Source organism: Meles meles, chromosome 2, assembly GCF_922984935.1.
Source record: "Meles meles chromosome 2, mMelMel3.1 paternal haplotype, whole genome shotgun sequence".
NCBI classification, from domain to species: Eukaryota; Metazoa; Chordata; class Mammalia; order Carnivora; family Mustelidae; genus Meles; species Meles meles.
In genome coordinates this window covers 102,821,694-102,847,157 of record NC_060067.1, presented here as the reverse complement: position 1 = coordinate 102,847,157, position 25,464 = coordinate 102,821,694, and the positions used below count along the sequence as shown (strand labels likewise).

Below are 25,464 nucleotides of genomic sequence, written 5' to 3'. Positions count from 1 at the left end.
AAAAACGTCTAAATAACCATGCAAATTCACAATATAGCACTAGAACCGTGCTATTATGTTATATTTACTGAATACGTACTACGCACCACACACTGTGCTGAGAGCTCTGGATGTATGACTTACCTAATCCTATGAAGTAGCGCTATGAAGTAGGCATTATCTGAGCTTATGAAGGTCAAGTCAACTGGCCAAGGTCATAACAGCAACAGGCAGAGCTGAATTCCAGTTCACTGTTTCTGGCCGCAAAGCCTTTAGCCACTTAGTAATTCACCTGTTCCTTCACATCTGAGCTATGCTGTCATTTAATAAATACTAAGTATCTACTCTGTTCCAGGAGCCGGACTTGACATCAAGATTACAAAGATAAATAAGATGTGTTTCAGACTTCAAGGAGCCAGTGGGTTTTAGAGGTAACAAGGTATGGTGAGAAAGAGCATGGATTCCAGCGACACTGTCTGGGTACAAATCCTTGCTCTACCATGTACAATATGTGACCCTGGGTTATTTACACCTGTCTCCTCACAGCTGTCTTTTTTTTTTTTTAAGATTTTATTTATTTATTTATTTATTTGAGAGAGAGGGTGAGTGAACAGGGGGAGGGGCAGATGGGGAGGGAGAAGAAACTCTCAAGCAGACTCCACGCTGAGTGCAGAGCCTGATGTGGGGCTTGATCTCAGGACTGACCTCAGACAAAACCAAGAGTCAGATACTTAACTGATTGAGCCGCCCAGGCACCCCATGTCTGCCTTCTCCATTGGCTGATGAGCACTAAATCGATTAATTCATAGTATCTAGTTGGTATTCAATAAATGTTAACTGTTATGATTTTTATATTACTACTACTACTATTACAACTGCTGCTATTAGCACCACCAACCAATGACCTGGTATTTGTAATGGAACAATGCACTATGGTACAATAATAAGGGCACCAAAGACAGGTAAGCCCAAAGGACCAAGAGAAGGTACTCAGGAGGAAGAAACACCTAACTTGACTCTCAAAGCACAAACAGGAGTCAACTGATAAGGAGAAAAGAAGGATCAGTAGAAGCAGAAGAGTGCCTTCTAGGCAGGGAAACAAAACTCGCACAGTGAGAATACAATTTTTTAAGAGAAATACAAAAAATTTAAAAAATGGTGAATTGGTGCTAAAATAAAAGGAAGAGTGTAAGGAAAGAAGAGCCTGAAGACCTAGGAGCAAAAAAGCCATAGTCAGGCCCACATGAAGAAACCGAAAACTCTCCCTGATGTCTGACACATGCTGAGTATTTACTGTATGTTTACTGAATTGAAAAGACAAGCTTGAAATAATTTGGCCACTGGCTTGAGGTCAACACGTTTGGTTATACTTGGGCGGGGGGGGGGGGGGGCTCGTAGCAGGTTTTACCAAAACTGAATTTACTCAGAAGTCACAGCACAGAAATGCTGTAGGTTAATTATTTTAATCTGAATTTATCTTCAATGCACACGTCCGTGTTTAAACAGTTTGTTCTCCCTGACAGCATATTCTCAATCAACGACATGAGAACAGCAACAGCACAAAGGCCATGTACCTGAGTATAAGGTGATATAAAACTCGTGATGCATACTAAGCCGGCATCTGCAAACAGCTTAGCAACTTCTGCGATGCGTCGAACGTTCTCCTCTCTGTCTTCAGGACTGAAGCCAAGATTCTTATTGAGACCCTGACGAATGTTGTCACCATCCAAAGTGTAGCACGGAATGCCATGGCACACCAAGTACTCCTCTAAGGCCATGCTCACTGTGGTCTTTCCTGCTCCAGATAAGCCTAGAAGCCAACAGTCCAAGCAGAGTTCAAATGCAGCATTAGAAGGATAACCACTTAGTTATAAGGAATTAAAATCACAGGCTTAATTACATTCATTTTTCAGAGCCATCTCTAAGTAACACTTTTCCTGCATATCTCCATAAGATATACATCTGAGCTAGAAAAGCATCTGTAGTTCTAATAAAATAAGCATTTATGTTCTGGGTTTTTTTTTTTTTAATCACAACAGACGTTTATTTAAATTAATAGATTTGTAGCTCAAATAGTTTTCAATGGCACATTTCAGGTTTACTCAACTTCTTAAAAATATTTGAGGGCAGCTGCAACCACAGATTTCAACTCCACAATTATTCTTTGCGCATTCTTCTTTCTGTTGTGTTTCCCAAAGAACTTCTTTCAGATGGGGTTCAAGGTAGAATCTACCCTCCTTGTATTACATCCACGGCTCATTAGGCAAAATCTGTTTCCTCCTGGTCAGATCCCGTGCTCTCTCAGTGTGAAACACCCTGTGGTGTTACAGGTTCTGAGGAAGCCTCATGGCCTCCTTCATGTCATCATTCTCACATACTGTATCATCTCACACTAACACTAGTTTCTTGAACTGCAACACTGTGATACCATTTCTGAATACCCTCCAGCTTAATGCTGCAACAGCAGGCCGTTCACCATTTTGATACAAGATTATAGGGTTTCCTACTCAAGCATTTATGTTTTTAATAACACCTGTCTATGCCCAAAGGTATCCTAGAAATTACTCATTTTCAAAGAGTAGATATTCACTTTGTTCTCATTACCACTATTCCAACGCCACGTGCCAAAGTAAAAACAGAGTGATACGCCCAAATTATTTCTGGGGAAGCAATAAAAAGGACAAAAGTAAGTAAAAATAATATTATAAAGTTATCTTTATATCCCAGGATCGATACATCCCATAGACTTCCATGATAAAAGTATCTGCAAGTCCAATTTATAATATAATTAACCTTGAGAGAATATCCTTACTTCAACTCACTTTCCTCTACCAATGTTTACTCACTAAATAACAAAAAGGAAAAGGAAAGCATATAACACTTGCCACCCTGATGAGTATGTAAGTACAGAATTCACAACTAATGACGCAAGACATAAAAATGGAAGTCCTGGGGGGCACCTGGGTGGCTCAGTGGGTTAGGCCTCTGCCTTCAGCTCGGGTCATGATCCCAGGGTCCTGGGATTGAGCCCTGCATCGGGCTCTCTGCTCAGCAGGGAGCTTGCTATCCCCTCTCTCTCTGCCTGCCTCTCTGCCTACTTGTGATTTCTCTCTCTGTCAAATAAATAAATAAATCTTTTTTTTTTTTAAAGATTTTATTTATTTATTTGACAGAGAGAGAGCACAAGTAGACAGAGAGGCAGGCAGAGAGAGAGAGGAAAGCAGGCTCCCCGCTGAGCAGAGAGCCCGATGCGGGACTCGATCCCAGGACCCTGAGATCACGACCCGAGCCGAAGGCAGCGGCCCAACCCACTGAGCCACCCAGGCAAATCTTTAAAAAAAAAAAAAAATGGAAGTCCTGGGGCACCTATATGGCTCAGTGGGTTAAGCCTCTGCCTTCAGCTCAGGTCATGATCTCAGGGTCTTCAGATCGAGCCCCGCATCGGGCTCTCTGTTCAGCAGGGAACCTGCTTCCCCCCTCTCTCTGCCTGCTTACTTGTGATCTCTCTCTTTCAAATAAATAACTAAAATGTAAAAAAAAAGGAAGTCTCACATACTGATTCCCTTGAAAGAAGTCATGATAGTTTAGTAGTTTAGAAGGATGACTAAAAAAAAGTGGATGATATGTTAGGAGGATCAATAGTATTACTTGCTTTATACATTAAAAACTTGTATATTGAGATCCCTGGAGGGTACACCAGGTCAAGCACCTGACTCTTGGTTTCCACTCAGGTCATGATCTCATGGTCACTCAGTGTGGAGTCTGCTTGAGAACTCTCCCTCTCCCTCTGCCCCTCCTGCTCGTGCTCTCTCTCAAATAAATCTTAAAAAAAAAAGAAAAAGAAAAAAAAACCCACTTTGTATTAAAGGTTATAGCAGATGGTATTTTCCAAAGATGGCTGCGACAGAATTTCCCACCGTAAAACCTCTCTGACAATGTGACATCACCACTGTCACAACAAGACGTTCCCTAATTCCCTATACTTGAATCTGCGCTGGTCTTAGGATTCACCTATCACCAAAAGGATGTAGTAAAAATGACAACAATGTGTGACTTCCAAAGCAGAGTCAGAAAAAGCTATTACGCAGTTCTCTTTGGACTCTGCATCTGAGAGAAGCCTGCTATTAAACACTCTGAGGCCACCATGCCAGGAAGATCACAAGCAGGTGGTGCAGTCAGCTAAGCTCACAGCTGACAGGCAGCATCAAGTGAGTGAGTTAGTTAGTTAGTTAGATGAGCCTTCAGACGTCAGGAAAACCGCCCCGCTGAGCCCTCCTCAATTCCTTACCCACAACATGGTAAGCAAATTAAAACGGTTGTTTTATGCCACTAGTTTTGGGGTAATTTGTTACACAGTAATAGTAACTGAATAAAGAGAGGGAGGCGGGGGTTCTGTTTGCTGTTGTTTTTAACTGGCAGTGAGCACTATGAGGGGGAAAAAAACCGTGAAACCTGAACTCTTAGACTTTTTATACGAGACAACCTAAATGATAATAAAAGTACCTATTTATACATACACTTGTATATATATTCATCTTATGTATGTATTTGAAACAAAGTAAGAAGACTGCTGAAAATTTAATTACCGACATAGAAAGTTTCATTGAGATGATTATAGCAAACACAGATAGGAAGGCAAAGAACTTAGAGCAATTAGAGAAAATTTAACACAAAATTACAAGAGAGATAATCCAGAACTAGATAAGGAAAATTAGTACATCTGAAGAAAAGAAACCAAATGTACTGGACTGAATAACTAATTCCCCCTCCCCCAAATTTATATATACCTGGAACCTCAGAATGTGGCCTTATATGGAAACAGAGTCTTTGTGGATCTAATTACATTAAAATGAGGTCATACAGTACTAGGATAGGCACTAAATCCAGTGAATGGTGTCACTACCAGGCCATATGAGGATGAAAGCAGGGACTGGAGCACTACATCTATAAACCGAGGAGCACTCAGGACTGCCAACAACCTCCAGAAGCCAGGAGAGTGGCCTGCAGCAGAATCTCCCTCAGAGCTTACAGAAGGAACAAACCCCACCAAAATCCTCATTTCAGACTCCCAGCCTCCAGAACTGTAAGAGAATAAATCTCTGCTGTTTGAAGCCACCACGTTGTTTGAAATAACTTGTTACAGCACCCCTGGGAAACTAGGAGACCAACCAATCTAAAAATATAAAAGAAAGTTTATCTGAAATAAAAATCTGAGAAAAAACAAACTGCATTCCAGGAAAATGGCAAACCTCTCAATAGCTTGACAGATCCTGGTTAAGCTACTCAATTGCAACAAAGAGAAATCTTTATTTCTGCTTCCAAAACTACTGTCAAAAAAAAAAAAACAAAACAAAACAAAAACAAAGGTTATAGAAAATCTGACAACATAATTAACAAGTTTGATATAATGAACATTGCAAAATATTATACACATCAGGGAATAGATGTTCTTGTCAAATCTGTATTTATGAAAACTGATCTGAGATCATAAAACAAGCACCAAAAAAATCTGATGAACAGTATTTATAAGCATCACCAAGTGATAAGATCAATGGAATAAGCCATGTTCAAGAAAAGCATTACCCAATTTTTCTAAAGATTGATTTTCCCCTGAACTGACCTCTAGATACAATGTAATATCAAACTAAGTCCCTACCAGATTTTGGAGGAACTGGTTAAACCAATTACAAAAGAGCAAAAAGAAAAAAAGTCAAGATATTACTGATGAAGAATATGGTAAGAGAAGTTACTTCACTGGATTTCAAGACTTATAAATATATAGTAAAAAGGCAATGTGGTAATAATAGAGGAATAGACCAACAGGACAGATCAGAGAGCCCAGAAATAAATCCACACATAAGTGGAAATGTGACATATGACAGCTGGCATTGCAGGAAAAAAAGGATGCCCTCATCAATATATGTTCTTGAGACAAACAATTATCCACATGGAAAAAAAAGAAAATAGATCCCTCCTTCACATGCATACAAATATCAACCACAGATGGGTAAGGGCCTAAACGAGAAAGGCAAAACTCCTAAAATATAGGAAAAGAGATAATTTTTCAGGGATCCAGATGAAAATAGGAAAGTTTCTAAAAAGAAAAAAAAAAAATCAAATGAGTCTCACACTTCTTCATATCATTTAATACTGGAAGACAATGGAATAATATTTTAATAATTACAAGACCAAAAAAAAAAAAAGAAGTTGAACCAAATATCTATTTGACCCAGTCAAATCGTTGTAAAAGACATTCTCAAACATAAAAACTCGGGAAATTCAGAATCCAGTGAACACTATCTTTCAAAAACCACTTAATGATGAAATACGAACACTTAAAACTGGACCTAGAGAAAGAGCTCATGACTGGACATACCATAATAAAAGAACTGATGGTGAGTTGATCGATACAGAATCAATTTACTTACAGTACTCAAAAACAAACAATTATAAAAATTTAAGATGAAGAACTATGAAAATTTAAGAATAAGTATTATGAACCTGGACAATGGAAAAGTAACAATTTATCAACAATCTAGATATAAGAATGAGAAGAATGTGAGGATGGTATCTTCCTTCACATAGAAACAAACAGACTTGTCTACAATCAAAGCATGTAATTAAACACACACACACACACAAAACAAGAACGTTGCTTTTCACCAACCAGAAAATATTTTAAGTACTGGTAATATCCACGTTGATGAAGACACTGGGAAATGGAACTCCTCCCACACTGTTGGTAGGAGAGTAACAGATATAAAATTTTGGTGGTTTATTTGGTAACATGCATCAAAATTTTAAATATGATTCTAGAAGTGCCAAAATCTAGATCAATTAACCCTTTCACCAGGTGGGCCTAAAGGGAGACTCTGGGAGAACCAGTGCGAGAGACAAACAGAGGCCAAACCAAAAGGTGAATGACAGAAACAGATGAGAAATTCTTTATCACTCATTGTTTCTCTTCATATGGTTTACATCATCAGCTTCTTGAAGGCAGAATCTAGGTCTTGTTTGCATGCAAAAAGTTTATAGAATGTAATGTAGTTATCAACTAGGAAGCAATTTTGTGTGCATTAATAAAAAGATTTATTTATTTTAGAGAGAGAAAGCACATGCATGAGCACACAAGCAAGAGGAGGTGCAGAGGAAGAGGAAGAGAGGCTGAAGCAGACACCACATTGAGCGTGGAGCTCTATGCAGGGCTCAATCTCATGATACTGAGATCATGACCTGAGAAGAAACCAAGAATCAGACACTTAACCAACTGCACCACCCAAGTGTCCCCTAGAAAGTCATTTTAAGATGCACTCTGGTTTTCCCCTTCAGCAATTCCTAAAGAACAAAGGGAATTATTAAAATATGTTATAATCCAGCAATGTTGTTAGTTTCACATGGTGATGTTCCAGATACAAGGCAGCTCAAAATCTAAATAAATATGCTTCATTCCGGTTCAAGGCTATCTATAAATACCGCTTTTTTTTTTTTTTTTTTAAGATTTCATTTATTTGACACAGAGAGAGAGAGTACAAGCAGGGAGAGCAGCAGGAAGGAGAAGCAGCTCCTGCTGAGCAGGGAGCCCAACATGGGGCTCGATCCCATGACCCTGAGATCCTGAAATCCTGAATTAAGCCGAAGGCAGACATTTAACTGACTAAAGCCACCCGGGCGCCCCTATAAAACACTGCTTTTGAAATTAGCTGGTTTATCTCTCTTGACCATACCTGTCAGCCAAACTGTGCAACCACGAAAACCACCTCTGGTCCCCACAACCTGGCCTCTCTTGTTCCTGCTGACATGATGAGCTTGATAGGTGACATTAGTTGCTCTCTGCATCCCCTGGAAAAAAGAAACAAATTTTTGATTCACCTGAGTCCTTTAAAAAGTAAACACATATTCCTTGCTGTCACTATTCTATATAACATGCCAAAAGCAAGGAGAAAGATTAAAACTAACAGCTTTCTTTTCTTTATAGTACCTAGCATGGCCTTTGGTGCGTTACATACACCAGTGAAATTAACCCTAGAACCACCGAGGAACACAAAGACTTTTAGTACCGTGGCTTTACAAATGAAGGTGTTAAACCTGAGAAAAGTAAAACGGGTTGCCCAAGTTCCCAGAACAAGGGAGTGGTGGACTCCAGAGCCCAGTCTTCCACTCAATCATTCATTCAGCCAGTATTTACTGAGGCCCTACCAGTATACCAAGTGAACTCAACAGGGTCCCTACCCTCACTGGGCTTGCATTCCACTGCAGGAGACAAAGCAGAGCAATTTATTGTAATATCAGAGTGGCAAGTGCATTCAGAAAATAAAACAGGGTAAGACTGGAAAGAGGGATCAGGGATGGATGCCTCTTTACACAGAAGGACGAACAAACGCGTCTGAAAAGGAAGCATCTAAGGAGACTCCTGAATGAAACGTGGAAGGTCTGTAGGTAACATGAAATGCACGATGGAAAAAGTAGACACACTGCTTATTTGTGGTTATTCCACAAAAAAAAGTGGAATGCAATTTTTCTTCCAATATTCTCTTCTTAAACAAAAACAACATAAATTTACACAGGCCTCAAAGAATCTGAATAGCCATTTCTCCAAAGAAAAAATACAAATGACAAAACAGGCAGTTTAAAAGATGTTCAGGGATGCTTCGGTGGCTCAGTCAGTTGAGAATATGACTCTTGATTTCAGCTCAGGTCATAATCTCAGGGCTGTGAGACTGACCCCCATATCGGGCTCCACAATGGGCATGGAGCCTACTTGGGATTCTCTATTCTCTGCCCCCGACTCTCTAAAAAAAAAAATTCAGTATCATTTTTTTGAGGTTCACCCAAATTGTTATGTGTTTGAGTACTTTATTCCTTTTTAATGCCAGGTAACATTCCATTGAATGGATACATAAATTTTCAAATAGTTTATCTAATTTTCACCCAGTGGACAATTGGGTTTTTCCACTTTCTGGCTTTTTGAATAATGCTGCTATGAACTTAGGTATATATGTTTTGCTTGGATATGTTTTCCTTTCTTGTGAGTATATATCTATGAAATTAATTATTTGGTCATATAGTAACTATATTTTAACATTTTGTAAAAGTGCTGTTTTCCAAAGTGGCTATACTATTTTACATTTTCATCAGCAAATGTTTGAGGATTCTAAATTCTCAGTAGAGTCTCACCAGCACTTGTTACTGTCTTTTTGATTATAGCCATTCTAGTGGGTTATAGAGGTATCTGTCTCCTTGTGGTTTTCATTTGATGTGCCTTTTTGTAATCTTGTTTCATTTTTTCCCTCCCTACCCTCCACAATCTCCCGCCCTGCCTCTCAAATTCCTCATATCAGAGAGATCATATGATAATTTTCTTTCTCTGACTGACTTATTTCTCTTAGCGTAATAGCCTCTAGTTCCATCACATCACGGCAACTGGCAAGATTTAGTTTCTTTTGATGGCTGCATAGTATTCCATTTTGTGTGTGTGTGTGTGTGTGTGTGTGTGTGTGTGTGTGTGTGTGTGTGTGTGTGTGTATACCACATCTTCTTTATCCATTCATCCGTTGATGGACATCTAGGTTCTTTCCATAGTTTAGCTATTGTGGACATTGCTGCTATAAACATTCGGGTGCATGTGCCCCTTCCGATCACTACATTTGTATCTTTAGGGTAAATAACCAGTAGTTAGAAGCATGTATTTATAAAATAGGTATGTGACAGCATTTTTTGATAGGGTGTTTGTATTTGATACTGCTTATAGCTCTGACTTTTCCAGACAGTTTTATTCAACACTCATTCAACTATTTACTAAATGCATACCACATGCCTAACATTCTTCTAGGTGCTGATGAAACAACAGTAAACAGTACCAATAAAAATCACTGTCCTCATGGGACTTATCTAGTTCTCACTTATCTAGTCTCTAGTGCAGTGATTCTCAAGATGTGGCCCCTGAGGAAGCAGCTTCTCCTGTGAACTTATTAGAAATGTCAGGCTGGGGTGTCTGGGTGGCTCAGTGGGTTAAAGCCTCTGCCTTCAGCTCAGGTCATGATCCTGGGGTCCTGGGATCGAGCCCCGCATCGGACTCTCTGCTCAGCAGGGGGCCTGCTTCCTCCTCTCTCTCTGCCTGCCTCTCTGCCTACTTGTGATCTCTGTCTGTCAAATAAATAAATAAAATATTAAAAAAAAAAAAAAAAAGAAATGTCAGGTCCTGCCCCAAGGCCAAGGGAATCCAAAACTCTGGGGTAAGGCCCAACAATCTGTATTTTAAAAACCTCTAATCAATTAGGATGCGAGCTCGAGTTTGAAAGCCCTGGACTAATGGGAGGGGGCGAGGATAAATAAATAAATTATATAAGTTAGGCAGGAACAAATATTGAAAAGAAAAAAGTAAACAAAGCAAAATCGTGAAGAAATTTCAGAGAAGTGACATTCAGACAGGGTGGCCAGCCAAGCCTTCAGCAAAACAAGGACACTTAAGACTTGTGATGACTTCTGGGGTTAGCGCCTCCAGATAAGAGCGCAGAGTGAGCACAAGGGACCAGGGAAGTTTAGGATGGTGGCCATGTAGTCCGAATGACTCACGTGAAGCCAACAATCATCAATTCAAAGCAACACCAGTCACCAGGTCCTGTTTTCTGCAGCCACTTCAGGGACACAGAAGGAAGGAGGAACAACCTGGGTAGATCCAACCAGAGCTGTAGTTTGGCCAGACGGGGCGGGGGGGGGGGGGGGGGGGGTGGGTCTTCAAAACAGGGAATAAACAGCCTTGCAACTATAGAAGCAGGAACCATGGTTTTTTGTGGTTTGGGGAGGGAGGGGAGACGGGAGGGGCTGTTTTAAAAGTATGAATTTGGGGCGCCTGGGTGGCTCAGTGGGTTATGCCGCTGCCTTCGGCTCAGGTCATGATCTCGGGATCCTGGGATCGAGTCCCGCATCGGGCTCTCTGCTCAGCAGGGAGCCTGCTTCCCTCTCTCTCTCTCTCTCTCTGTCTGCCTCTCTATCTACTTGTGATCTCTCTGTCAAATAAATAAAATAAAATCTTTAAAAAAAAATAAAAATAAAAATAAAAGTATGAATTTGTAAAGGAATATATTTCTGTCCAGATCAACTTTTGGATGGTAGTCCTTTCTAAAAATGGTCTCTGCCTGAGGTGCCGGATCTCTTTTCCCACCTCCCCCTCCACGATCCTCCTAGTGTACAAGACAAAGCATCTCTACCTTTCTGAGTCCTACTATCACTCATTGCAGAAAACCCTTTGTAACCAAAGGGACAATCTGACAATTCTTTTAAAAGGCACACCACAAAAACTGCACCCCTCCCCCACTAATCATCTCATGAACAAACGCATTTCCAATAAAATTATGCTCTACATGTTCAATAATCACTTTTGAAAAATTATAATATGGCTCTCCTACCTATTTCTTTTCAATGAACTAATGAAGTAATCATTATTTTCCAGCTCGACATTTCCAAGATCTTAAACAAAAACAAGGTTCCATACACGGAAGTCTTCGTCTCTTGGAAATCAGTGACACCTCTTCCATCAGTCACTAGGTTCAGCTCCCAGCCCAGCTGCCTGGGGAGAAGGGAGCACAGTCTGAGGGAGGGGGTTAAGGGGGTGGTTTCAGGAGGGTGCTTGGTGAGTTAGCTGCCTACACTGGCAGAACCTGTTTGACTGGGGTCATTTTGCTTTGGGGTTTATTCCAAGTTATTCTGCTTTAGGGCAAGAAGAAATATGTACTGGATGAATTTTAATTCACTCTGGCCCTGTAAAATATGTCTTGTTTTTCTTTTTAAATTGAGTAGAATGTACAAAATTACCTGAGAAGCTATAAACAATGGAGGATGTGATCTGGAGAAAATACAAGATAAACAGAGGCTGTCTATTTTAACCATGAGAAAAGAATGCTACCTCAGGGTTCCTTCCTCCAATCTTTAAAAAACTTCTGGCGGCAGATATAGCAGTCTAAGGAGGCTTAATGTTTATGTGTGCTTGAGATTTTTCATATTAAAAAACACTCTTAAAAAAGATTTGTCACAATCTCCCACCTCCCAGTTTCTCCGAGTAAATCAAAGTGCATTTTTAAAAAACTACTGGAATGGCAAGGTGGTGGCATTATGCCTGAATTTTACCGAGAATCTAAAGGCCACTTCCAACAGAAAAACTCTTTTAGTCCCCTTTCCCTTCTTTTCCACCCCTGCTAGCCAAATCCTCCTAGAATTCCACCAGAAGAAAGGACACTCACTTAGTGAGTCACTAAGGCCGAGTGATTCTATATTCCTACTCTGTCTTCAGTCGCCTAGCTTCTCTCCACAAGACAGAGAAATCAGGCTTACAAATTTCTTTAAGAGGCTGCGAGGTTTGTAGAAATATTTATGTGGCTTGGTACATACACTCAGCAGTCCCTGTAATACTTACTGCCCATATGATTTGTTCTTTCGAGACTGTCTTATACTTTCAGCTGCCTTTCTATGTGTATATAGTTGTACTTTCTTGGGAGGGTAGGTCAAGCACATGAGTTAACAGTTCTATTTTCCCCAGTGCCCAACCTCTTTCTGTGTGCCTAGTCAGTGCTAGTTAGATCTGAGGCATTTATTTTAAAGCATGATTTGTTTTCTCTGTATAACTTACAAATGAAATGCTGACTGACATTCAGAAATCTTTAGTCTAGCAGAAGTGGGATAATTCATTCAAGAGAATTTACTCACTTTCTCCACTTGGGGCTAAACAACCATTGGTCCTGTTTCTAGGCTAACATCACAAGGCCTCTGATATTTGTGGAGTGCATTTTCTACACATTCTACAAATGTCTGCCATGACACACACAAGTGGCCCTGGGTACCTTTTCTGACCCACCTTAATTTCCACATGGGCGGTTTTATTATTTTATCCACTTCCCTATGGGAGAAATTAACTTCTCCTATGATGTCATTTAAAGAACTGTATGCCTTGTGAGTTTACTATGATCTGATGAAAAACTGCCTTTTTAAGTGAAATCTGTAAAAGCACAGAGCATATGCCAAATATCAAGCATAATTCTGGACTCCACATCCATCAGCCACTCTACCACCCCCCTTAAACTGACTGCTAAACAGTGTGGTCCCCAAAGAGAATCTCTAAAATGGTAACAGGCATGTTTCTTTTATGTCTCAAGACGTACTATGGAGAGATGGCAGAGTATCGCGTGAATAAACTGGAGAGATGGTAGAGTACACACAAGGAGAAGCCTTTACTTCACAGAGTTACCAATCACATCGTGCAGTTACTGACAACTGAAGTTAATCTTCTGAACATTAACAAGCCAAAGTCAAACAGCAAAAGTGAAGATCATACATTCCTGGAGGCTGAGAAAATTTGAAAATGCTACGCTTAAAACCTTCCTACAGCAAAACATGTCGCACAGCAGACACTGGAAGGATGTTTCTGGTCAGGAAGTAAATCTCGGGCTCCACCCCAGACCTTTGGAATCAAACAAAGTTCCTGGTACCCTTACCTGATTGCCGTCAACTATCATGCACGTGCTCTGTATATACATGACAGCTCTCCAACAGGTCTGTTTTAAAGATTAAGTAACATTTAAATATTTAACGGGGATTTTATAACGTCAATACCTTTAATGGAAGGGCCCCTGGATGACCTCCAGGTGGAAAGCCCAGCTGTAAGAAATTCCTACAAGTCAGAAATAAATCCAAGATTATTTGGTGATTGATCCCTTCTAGATACTGGGCATAAAAGAAAAACATTCCGGAGGAGGAGACAAACTATAAACACATAAAGAAATCATTACACCATGACAGACCCCTGCGCCTCCCTCCAGGGTAACTACACATAAGATGAAGCTCAGAAACTGGAAAGACAAAAATACACTAACGGGGCGCCTGGGTGGCTCAGTGGGTTAAAGCCTCTGCCTTCGGCTCAGGTCATGATCTCAGGGTCCTGGGATCAAGCCCCGCATGGGGCTCTCTGCTCGGCAGGGAGCCTGCTTCCTCCTCTCTCTCTGCCTGCCTCTCTGACTACTTGTGATCTCTCTCTCTCTGTCAAATAAATAAATAAAATATTAAAAAAAAAATACACTAACATCTCCCTCAGAAGTTGAAATTAACTACTAAAGCCATAGGAGAGTACACACAAAAATGTGTAAACAAATGTTCACAGCAACATTACCCGTAATAGCCAAAGAGAAATAACTCAAATGTCCATCAACTGATGAACGGTTAAACAAAATTGTATATATCCATAAAATGGAATATTATCCAACCATCGGAAGGAATGGAGTTTGATAACACACTACAGCATGGATGAACCTTGAAAACATTATGCTAAGTTAAAGAAGCCAGACACAGTAGGCCATAGGTTGTATGATTCCATTTATAGGAAAGTTTGGAATAGGGAAATCCAGAGACAGAAAGTAGGTTACTGGTTGTCAGGAGCTACAGAGGAGGAAGGGGTAGGAAGGGGAATGAATGCTCATGGGTACGGGATTTCTTTTGGGGGCAATGAAAATGTTCTAAAATTGGATATTGGTGATGGTGATATAACTCCATGAATATAGTGAAAAAACAACCAACTGTACAAACGTATGAGAGACTGAGGTAAGGGATGCAAGCATCAAAGAAACTAGAGAGAAGAGACAGAATAATGGCTACATTCACCTAAAAATTAAAAACTGGACTTCTATAAATGTATAATATTCACATTCACTGGAAGGATGTTTCCGGTCAGGAAGTGAATCTCAGGCTCCACCCCAGACCTCTGGAATCAAACGAAGTTCCTAGCATTTTTTTTTCAGTTAAAACTCACTTGGTAAAGAACTGTATCCTTAAACAATATTTCACAGAAACAACTACGACTTAGGTAAATACCAAAAGGAAAAGTTACTCTCTTCACTTAAATTACTTAGGAACTTGCTCTCAAAACGATTCAGGGTTGGAGTTTGACTATTTTGTCATTAGTATGCTATAAATAATTGATCTGTCTCAGAACAAAAGATAGTCACTTCCACGCTGGTGGATGAGAAAATGGTATTATCAACTAGATTTTACTTTAAATTACTAAGTTTGCATTTCACAGTTGGGCAGTTTTTTCTCTTATTCTTACTCAAAGCCAAGACTAAAATAGTTGTTTCTCAATTTCAGCATTAATGACTTTTAGAACCAGGTAATTATCTGCTGTGGGCACTGTCCTGTGTTCCGTGGGATGTCTAGCAGCTTCCCTGGCCTCTATCCAATGGATGCCAGAAGCCCCACAGTGCCTGCGTGTGCATACATGTAACCAAAAAAAACTGTCTCCAGACGTCACCAAAAACCCCCCTAGGAGTGGCAGAATTTTATCTGGTTGAGAACCATTGAAGTAGAGAACTACCCCTCAAAAGTCAATGTAACAGACCCAGGCAAAGCTCATTTCATAATTCACAGTGAGAGCCACAGCTCTGCTAAGGGAAGGATAACACTGTGGTACCCTACCAGAAGCCAGGGCTGCAGAATTGCCCAGAAGCAGGATTCCAAAGAAGCCACTAGCTCTTGATATTTCCTTCCCCCTAAAAGTAAAAATACATAAATATATAGAGAGTAGAAAAAAGTGTTGGCAGCCATCCCAAAGATCTAGACCTGCCCTGTCCAATCTTCTGAGACCACAAAAATGTCCTATACTGCACTGCCCAAAACACTGGCCACTAGATCCACATGGCAATGTGGCATGTGAAATGGGGCAAGTGCAATGAAGGAGAAGAATTCTTTATTTCACTTAATTTTAACTAAATTTAAGTTGCCACACGTGGCTAGCAACTATCAGATCAGACAACACAGATCCAGACCTTGCTATCATTCTTGTTATTGGCGTTAATCAACATAAAGAGTCCATTCTTAGTAGAGGCTGAGTTTCCCTCTTCTTTATGCAATTTTTCCAGCAGCATCTCCCTGGCTTCCAGAAGGAAGATCAATACCTATGCCTGACCACAGTCAGACCAATGTTTTGAAGAATGAGTATACTGGCCTCTTCCGAGCTTTTCATCAGCTGTGTGTTCCATATCTGCAGGTTCATTTCTTTTTGTTCCAACTCGGTCTTCCCCAAAATCTAGAACGGGCTACTGGCCTTCTAGGAAAGGCATATAGCACTATAAGGAACAAATCGCTCGAAAAGCTAGAACGGGCTACTGGCCTTCTAGGAAAGGCATATAGCACTATAAGGAACAAATCGCTCGAAAAGGTAGAACTCGAAAAGGAAAAATTATCTTGTTCATTTGTTTACCTTTTAATTAACTCCCTGCTACAGAAAATGCAACATCCATGAGAGGTAGGATTTTTCTACCACTGCATCCCCAGCACCTAGAACGAAGGCTTGCACAAAGATGATATTAAATATTTGATAAATAAATAATAACAAGAACACCTTAAATACTGCTCATGTGCCGGGTACCACCATCGTGCTTCAAATACACTGACTGTTTAAACCTTACGGCAACCGTAGAAGGGATGTACTGTTATACCCACTATAAGCTCTGTTTTATTATCCACATTTTTACCTTTGAGGAGAGGGAGGCTCAGAGGCATTAGGTAATGTGCCCATGATCACATAAGTGGTTAATGACAGAACTGTAATTTGAGCCCTACCATGTACGGAGTTCATTCTCTAACTTAAGCTATGCAGAGATATTAATGTTGTATAGGCTTTTCATATCTGAAGCAACAAAGCTTACTCTATACCATACTCCTTATCCCCATCCTGCTGTATGAGGAAAGTGTAGACACAGCACACCTGTAACGAAATCTCACTACATAATCCATGGTAATAGCAGCATGCAACATAATACAGGGGTGCAAACAATTCAGCAACATGCAAGAGTCTGTGCACACAGAAGAGCCATGCCATATGGTAAAGTAGCCCACAGCTCTGAAGATTTTAGTACATAATAAAGGCTAACAGGCATCTCAGGAAGAAGGAAAGGGCTTGTGTAAAACCATGAGGATGGAAGGTATGGAAGGGATATTGAGGCTGGAGATAGGGAGCTATGGAAAATTTGGGAGTGGTGGGAGAGAGGGAAATTGAAAGCCAAACCACAGGGAGACTATATGTGCTTCTGAATGTCATATCACTCTGTGGGCAGTAGGCTCCAACTCCACCCTGAGGCAGGTCTAAGCAAGGAATTCTAGCCAACATGATTTTACCAAATGGGTAAATAAACTTGGTCCCGAACTGAGTGCCCCACATTTCCCTCAGCCCAGCTAACACACTCCTCCCAAGGGCAGATAAAAGCTGATCCCATTGGAGAAAGGCTCTATCAGATTGAGAATGATATTCATTACATCCAGTGCTTTGTTGGACTGAGCTAAGAGGAAGCTAATGGAGTAAGTTCACTCCTGATTTCTCTTTCCCATTATTGTAGACGTATGGAGACGCCTTCCTGTAATCTAATTAACATTCCCAATTCCGTAACATGACATTTTCCCATGTCTTTGCCTATCTCTCATGAATCCACTTCTTTTACCTGCTCTTTCACAGGAGATACTACGCAAAGCTTAGGACTTACTCTCTTTTTTCTCTCTATTCTCTAACTCAAATTTAACCATTAAATCTTTATTTCCAACCTTAACCCAATTCAGTCCCTATTGTTGTGCTGTCCACATGTTCCTACTGAGTATTTGAAAAGAGGCTGGTCAGAACTGAGATGTGTACATGTAAAATACACATTTAAGTGAAATATCTTAGTAATTTTATATTGATTATGGTAGTATTGAAGTTACATTTATATTGAAATGACTGTTTTAGATATATTGGGGTAAATAAAATACAATATTGACATTTATTTCAACCTATTTCTTTTACTTTCTATAATGGGCCCTCTAAAATTTTAAACTATATATGTGGCTCACGTTGTATTTCTGCTGGAAAGCATATCTAATAAAGCTGTCCCTCACACTAAGCAAGCTGAAAACTGGATCCACCACTAACAAACTCTATGACCTCTCTGTGCCTTAGTTTCTTCATCTGTAATGTAGAAATACTACTTGTAATGAAGAGGGTAACTGTAAAAAAATAAATACATAAATAAGAACCAGACATAATACTTACTATATGCCAGACACTTTTCTAAGCATTTTTCTTATTTTAGCGCCTTTCAATCTTCACAACACCCCAGTGAGACTAGCATTTCCATGTTATACAGATACAGATATAGATATAGATACAGAGAAATTAAGAGACTAGCCAAAGATCACATGGTTAGTAAATGGTGGAGCCCAGATCTGAGCCCAGGCAGCTTTAAAGGACTATCTCTCATGACACCCACTTCAGAAATGCTGCAAAAACTCAGTAAGTTAATTTAGGTAAAACATTTCAGGCAGTACCAGGCACACAGTACACTCTCCTTCAGTGTTTAACTATTATCACTGTTATCCCAGCCCCCAACTTACTTCCCCATTTCCCAGCATGTCACCACCCTTCTCCCCATTTCCCAGGACTAAAACCTAAGGATCGACTTTTAATCAGCCTCCCTCTTTCATCCCCTAATTCCAGTTAGCTCCTTCTTACTATTCTTTGAGTGTTTTTAACGCACCTATTCCACTATTCCCACCACCACCTTAGCTTAGCTCTTTGTACCCTCACACTCGAATTCATACCAAGAAAAACTTAAATAGTGCTCATGCACCAGGCATGCTTCAAATCTACTAACTCATTAAAACCTCACTATAACCCTGTCTGTTCTCCAGGACTTCCACATCTGGGCTCTAGCAGTATTTAATTTCCTCAGTAGCCCAGGCTTCCTAGAAATCCAATTTCATCATGTGATGGAAACTTAAAAGTGTATGGATGTGTTCTTTACACTAGCGTCTATCAGCTGACTTAAGTATGTGAAAGGGAAATATGAGGGATGTTCTCTATTGGGGCAAAAAAAGACTTCTAAGGCCCATAAAATTAAAAATTTAGCCTCCTCAAAAATGTCCCACAGAATCAAGTCTTAACTCAGCAAAGCCCCACCTTACCCATTAAAACGTCACTCCACTCCTCAATAAAAATTCTCCAGAGTTGGGATGACTGGGTGACTCAGTCGGTTAAGTGTTCAACTCTTTTAGGCCAAGATCATCTCAGGGTCAGGAGACGAAGCCCCAAGATGGGTGGCATGCTCGGGAGGAAGTCTGCTTAAAGTTTCTCTCTCTCTGCCCCTCCCTCAACTCACTCTCCCTAGACCTCTGCCCCTTTCTCAAATAAATAAATATATATATATTTTTTTTTAAGATTTTATTTATTTATCTGACAGACAGAGATCACAAGTAGGCAGAGAGGCAGGCAGAGAGGTGGGGGAAGCAGGCTCCCCGCTGAGCAGAGAGCCCGGATGCGGGGCTCAATTCCAGGACCCCAGGACCATGAGCCGAAGGCAGAGGCCTTAACCCACTAAGCCACCTGGATGCCCCAAATAAAAATGTATTTTTTTTTAAATTCCCCAGAATAAACAGGTTTCTTCTTTGTTCCTGGAGTAAAAATAATATTAATTCTTATTCCAAGCCCTTACTTATTCAGTGCCCCTCTGACTCACAAATCTGAGTATATTTCACCTCCATAAACCCTCCCCAAACACCCAGGATGAACTAATCTCTGCTCTAAATTGCGATAAAACATGTCTTACACCACTCACTGTGGTCTGATATATTCATCACCTGGCAAATGCCACTTACAAGCCCAACCAGGCCATGAGCAACTGGAAGGTAAGCACGAAGTCCCTCATATTTCATCTTCTCCATGAGCAGCACAGGTCTCTACAAAGAACACACACCTATTCAGCAAAAGTTGATAAATAATGGATGGTGTAACTGAAATTATCTGTAAATACCTTAATTTAGCCAACCTTATTTCCTAACTAGTTAATACTTCAAGGTATAGGAGCAATACTAAATTACATGGTAGTGATTTCATCGAAACTTCAAATTCATTATTTTGTTTACTCCTCGAAACAGCCCAGTGAAACGCACACTATTACATCCTTGTTAAGTCGGCTGAGGTTCAAAGAGATAGACGGTTTTCCCTTAGAGCACTCAGCTACCAAATGACAAAGCTGGGACCAAAGACCATGCCAGTAGCCCAATGCTCATTCCAATGCTCATTCCAGTGTTGTAATTCACCTTTATCTCCTTTCCCTTCTTATCATGTTAAGGTTAAAAGGAGAAAGGAATCAGATGAGAATCCTTGGTAAGAACAGATATGGTAATTTCACGACTTCAAACGAGTATTTGCCTGAAATGGCTTTTTTTCTTTGACTCATCAAGGGTTATGATGATTTGCAAAGCTGCATTTAAAATTAAACCTCGTGATGGTATTGTACTGTGAAATAAAAACCCATCTAAATTGAAAACCATTTCCTTTCCTGACTCAAAAGTTGGACACTGCCTCCCCCTCCCCCACTGCAATCTGCTCTATACTTACAAAATCTTAAGGCTGTTGATCATCAAAGAATTAAGGAAGGAAGCAACCTTCTGAGGGCACAGCACTAGACCATCAAATCCAACCGGCAGTTCTTGCTAAACGTTATAAACCATTAGTCTTCCCATACCTTACTGTCTCCAGAAATCGAGTCCTTAAAACTGCATCATGTTATTTGTTAGACATTCCAATTTAATACCGAGCCACAAAGAACCTCAGTTCAGAGCAGTCTCAACTCATGAATGGCCACATTGTTGGGTACTCTCCCTTCACACTGAAACTCAGAAATGGAAAGACGTGGAGATGGATCCAAACCTGGGCTAAGTGCACTGGCAGAGCCAAGATAAACCAGAACGCACCAAACGCACCCGCCTCCTCCTCCTCTGCAGACCTTCAGGCCACTTCAAGGGATGCGGGCAGCATCCCCCGTCGGAGTTTTACGCTTCAGCAGCCGACAGCTCACTCTCTAAAGATTATCTTCCAGGTCTCTCCCGAGCCGAGGAGCTGGGGAAGAGGGCATTCTTCGCCCCCAGAAGGTGGGTCGGACCGCACACCGCGCCCAGCCAGAGACCCCCGCCGCGCCAGCCTGTCTGGTATCCCCACCGCTCCAGCTGGGAGGCGCCGCGGCCTCGGGTACCATCCCCGAGTTCCACGGAGGATGCAGAGGAGGCGGGAGGAAAGCAGCGGCTCCGGAACGAGCTGCAGCCACAGCCTCCCAGAGCCTCTTTCGCTCCGCTGCCCCGACTCACCCAGTTCTGCGCATTATTGCTCAGCTTGACTTTCTTGCACAGGCTCCCAGGGACCTCCATACCGCCGAGTGCGCGCGGGTGCTGGGATCCTAACCTTCCCGAACGTAGCTGGAGGAGAGGCCGGAGGGGGCGGGACGGGAAGGCGGGGCCTCTTCGCGCTGGGGTCGGCGCGCGCTTACGTACGCACGCGCTCGTGCTCGTGCCTCCTGCGTGGCGCGTCGGTCGCGCCTCCGAAATGGGTCTGGAGCTGAGGTATGTAGGGAGGGGCGAAGCGCCGGGCGCGAACCTTAGGCCAGAGTTGGGGGCGGGGCTTTAGAGCTCGGAGCACGCGCGACGCTCCTCCCTCTCGATTCTGAGGAAGGGGCGGGGCCTGGGAAAGTAGTCGTGGAAGTTTCCTGGCTTCTCCCCAGCTTCCCCCCTTGTGCTGCGCAGGCGCTGAGTCTGGAAGCGAGTGGCCGGCGCCGGCCGCCCACGGAAGGGCAAAGAAGATACCTGCTCTCAGCTTTTAGCGCGCTTGGCTCCCTTTCAGCTGATGCTGGTTGGGAGAAGACACTGATGTAGTCTCTTGCCCCTCTAGCTTTTACTCCTTTAGCTTGGCTGCCGGTCTCCTATGTGTCCAATTGCTATCCTTGTCACCCTGGTGACCTTTAAAAAGGGATTTTACAGCCTCACAAAGAGAAGAAATGATTCACCGAACAGCTCATTCGTCACACGTTCCGCCTAGTGGCTTTAAAAGTCTGCTCAGCGGCGCACAACTTCAAAAAACAGTCAATACCCCATCCTTGGTCATCAATAATTAATATCTTCACTGGGATTCGTGGTTATCTGCAAGGTGCCTCCTTCCCATTTGGAGACCTCTCTTCATAGCCGGAGATTTCCGTCCAGTGATTCTCAGCCGATAGGCCAAATGGGCTCCTATTGACTAGCTTTTCCAGAAATTCTTAAGAGGACTGAAATCCAGGCTTAGGGAAGTCTGCTGGTTACCACAGGGTAGAATGCCCACCTGTACAGGGCATTTTCAAGTTCACCTAATTATTACAGGACTAGTTAATGGGGAAATGGGCTGGGATATGGGGGAGCTTCCTCCACGGGTTCTCGCCCCCATCTCATTACTCTAAGGACTTTTCCACCACTTTCCCTGGCACGAAGAGTTGTTTGAAGCTCTGCTTCTCGTACTCTCCACCTCCCACCCTTCCATGCCCCTCCACACATACACGGTCTTCAATCACTAAGACCTGAAGCTGTTACTTTATAAAAGCTAGGAAATAGGTTCTCTATTTCTCCCACTGTTGCTGTGTTTTGTTAGGCCTTGCCAAGATGAATGACAACTAATACGCTTTACTAGGCATCCTCCCACCTGTGCAGCGGCTGCCCACACCCGTGACACACACCAATTCAATTCTTGAATTGCTGTCAGAGTGGTACTTCTAAAATGGAAATCTGACTTTGTTTACTTAACCATGTAAAATATCAGTGGTTCCCTATAGCTTTTGCTAGGGGATGTTCCATTTGAAGTCTACATATAAAACTGAATTTCAATATTATTCTCAATTCTGCCAGTAACAGGAATGAACTTGGAAGTTCAAATGAGAACAAAGCACCGCATTTGGAATCAGCCATTTTTCCAACTAGTTCTACAAAATGATATTTAGAGGGAAATGATAGAAAGACAGCACAATTTGGGCTTCTAGGTGTGCTTATTGCTTCTCAGTCCATAATTCTGAGATTTTCCAGTGAAAGACATTTTTAGGGTTAAATTATATTGTGCATTTACTTTGATAGTCTCAGTTCAAATTCATGAGTCCAGGCATCAGTCGTGCGAATGAGCTTGTAACACCTTGTCAAACCAGAAACAAGGAAATTATCAAGAAACACTAGAATGAAACAAACAACAACAAAACCACAGGATTATGTCAAAAGGACTCAGAAGCCAACTTCAAGAAGTTGGCTTCCTTCACATCAAAGATGGCAAAATTGGATTAGACCAATAAAGGGATAATAACTGTAAGGTGTTGACACAAATAAAATGTTTAAATGTAGATGTTGACGTGATGATAATTAAAAGAGAACTCATTGTCAGCTTTGGAGGATGCTAGAGAACCAGCTCATTATTTTGAAAACCAATAAATGAAAGAAGTAAATATGTACCCCGCCTTCTCTGCATTAACTGTAAGTCAGGTAGTTAAAATTTGATGAGAGGGGCACTTGGGTGGCACAGTTGATTAAGCATCTAACTCTTGGTTTTAGCTTGGGTCATGATCTTAGGGTCTTGAAATTAAGCCCCATGTCAAGCTCTGTGCCGAGCAGGGATTCACTTGAAAGTCTGTCTCCATCTCCCTCTGCCCATCATGCACACACTCTCTAAAATAGATAAACCTTTTTAAAACATTGATGAGAGGAAGTTCTCCTTGTAGAAATATAGCTAATAAATGAAGGGAAGAGAGGATTATGATATTACCATTTTTGCCTTCTAATGAAATAATGGATAAAGACAATGATGCTCACGCCTGCTAACATCACGAAAATAAAGAACATCAGAACTTTTTTGCCTTCTGATGATTTTTTGCCTCCTGTACTATTAATGCCCCTTCACGGTCAAACCTGATTCTAATCAAGCTTTCAGGCCTAATTACCTAGTTTACAGTTAATGCAGAGGAAAGAGGAAGGTGTAAAATCACCATAAATGCAAGCAGTCAAATCCAAACTGTGGAAAACCCTACATTATAATGACCTGATTCTCAAATAATTCAATTAAAGGGGGGAAAAATGAACTAAAGATTAAAAGGAAACTTAAGATAACTATTAAGCAATTAAAGTATATGGAATTTGGGGTGCCTGGGTGGCTCGGTTAAGTGTCTGCCTTTAGCTCAGGTCATGAACCCAGAGTTCTGGAATTGAGCCCCGTGTTGGGCCCTGCTCAGTGGGGACTCTGCTTCTCCCTCTCCTCCTCACTCATGCTCTCTCTTGCTACCTCTGTCACTCTCTGTCTCTCTCTCTCTCTCTCAAATAAATAAATTTTTTTTTATATTTTATTTATTTATTTGACAGAGAGAGAGGTCACAAGTAGGCAGAGAGGCAGGCAGAGAGAGAAGGAGAAACAGGCTCCCCACTGAGCAGAGAGCCCGATGCGGGGCTCGATCCCAGGACCCTGAGATCATGACCTGAGCCGGAGGCAGAGACTTAAAGCACTGAGCCACCCAGGCACCCCTCAAATAAATAAAATCTTTAAAAAATAATTAATTAACTAAATATATGGAATATATTTGACCACTGACTCATATAGAGAAGAATTTTTAATGTATATAGCAAGAGAGAAAATTTGAAGTCCCTGGATACTTGATATTAAAGGTTTACATTTTTGGTGATAATAGCTTTGTTGTTATTTTTTTTTTTTTTAAAGATTCATTTATTTGACAGATAGAGACCACAAGCAGGCAGAGAGGCAGGCAGAGAGAGAGAGAGAGAGAGGAGGAAGCAGGCTCCCCGCCAAGCAGAGAGCCCGATGCGGGGCTCAATCCCAGGACCCTGAGATCATGACCTGAGCTGAAGGCAGAGGCCCTAACCCGCTGAGCCACCCAGGCGCCCCTGTTGTTATATTTTTTAAGGAGCGATTTTTAAAGCTACATATTAAAGGCTTTATCAATGAAATGAAAATGCCATAAGTATTCAAAACCAAAATGGGGCTCTTGGAAATTAAACACAAGATAGCAGGAGTGGAAGAGAAGGTGAAGATACCTGGTGAATGCAGAGCAAAAATCCCCCAAAATAGAAATAGAATTTTTAAAAGAAAGAACAGTCCAGGAAACCCAACATCCAAATATTAGGAATTCCAGAAAGAGAAAAATCACAAGAAGAAGTAACCAAGGAAATTATTCAACAAAATATACTAGAAGTGAAGGACTTGAGTCATCCTTCCCTACTGCCAGCTCAGTGGATAAAAATTGAACATACAAAGCATAGTACTATTGTTTGGAAACCCTATTAGCTTCCAGGGAGAAGGGAAGTCCAAAACAGTCAGGAATGAAAATTAATTGAGGGTACCAAGAAAAACACTGAGAACTAGAAGACAAATAGACCAATACTTTCAGAGTTCCAAAAGAAAAGAATTTTCAACCTAGAGTTTTACAACCTTTCTCAAGGAAATAATGGAAGATATGCTCTGCTTAAATGGGAAAAAAAAGGAGACATGGCATTCAGAAAACAGGAGTTTCCACACAGGAGACAGCCCAAAGGGAATTCCCAGGTTGATGGTGAAGGAGGATCCAGGGATGACTGCCATGTACTGGGTCTAGAGGATACTCAGAAGCTCTCCAAGGAGTCAGAAGGCCCTTGGAA

At 41.3% G+C, this 25,464-nt stretch overlaps 1 protein-coding gene across 3 annotated transcripts in view; it reads right to left on the bottom strand.

Annotated features, from left to right (window-relative positions):
• The window catches only part of PAPSS1 (3'-phosphoadenosine 5'-phosphosulfate synthase 1), a 98,709-nt gene extending 77,321 nt beyond the window's left edge, over positions 1-21,388 (bottom strand). Inside the window, exons 1-4 of one of the 3 annotated variants that reach the window (XM_045998490.1) lie at positions 21,130-21,388; positions 19,639-19,719; positions 7,704-7,818; positions 1,554-1,789 (exon numbers count right to left, since the gene is read on the bottom strand). In XM_045998490.1, coding sequence (XP_045854446.1) covers positions 1,554-1,789; positions 7,704-7,818; positions 19,639-19,719; positions 21,130-21,189 — 492 coding nt within the window. In that variant the 5' untranslated portion in view covers positions 21,190-21,388. Of the gene's footprint in view, positions 1-1,553; positions 1,790-7,703; positions 7,819-16,216; positions 16,295-19,638; positions 19,720-21,129 lie in introns of those variants that run through there. The other 2 variants (XM_045998491.1, XM_045998492.1) reach the window with 2 other exon arrangements.
• Between the last annotated feature and the right edge of the window lie 4,076 nt (positions 21,389-25,464).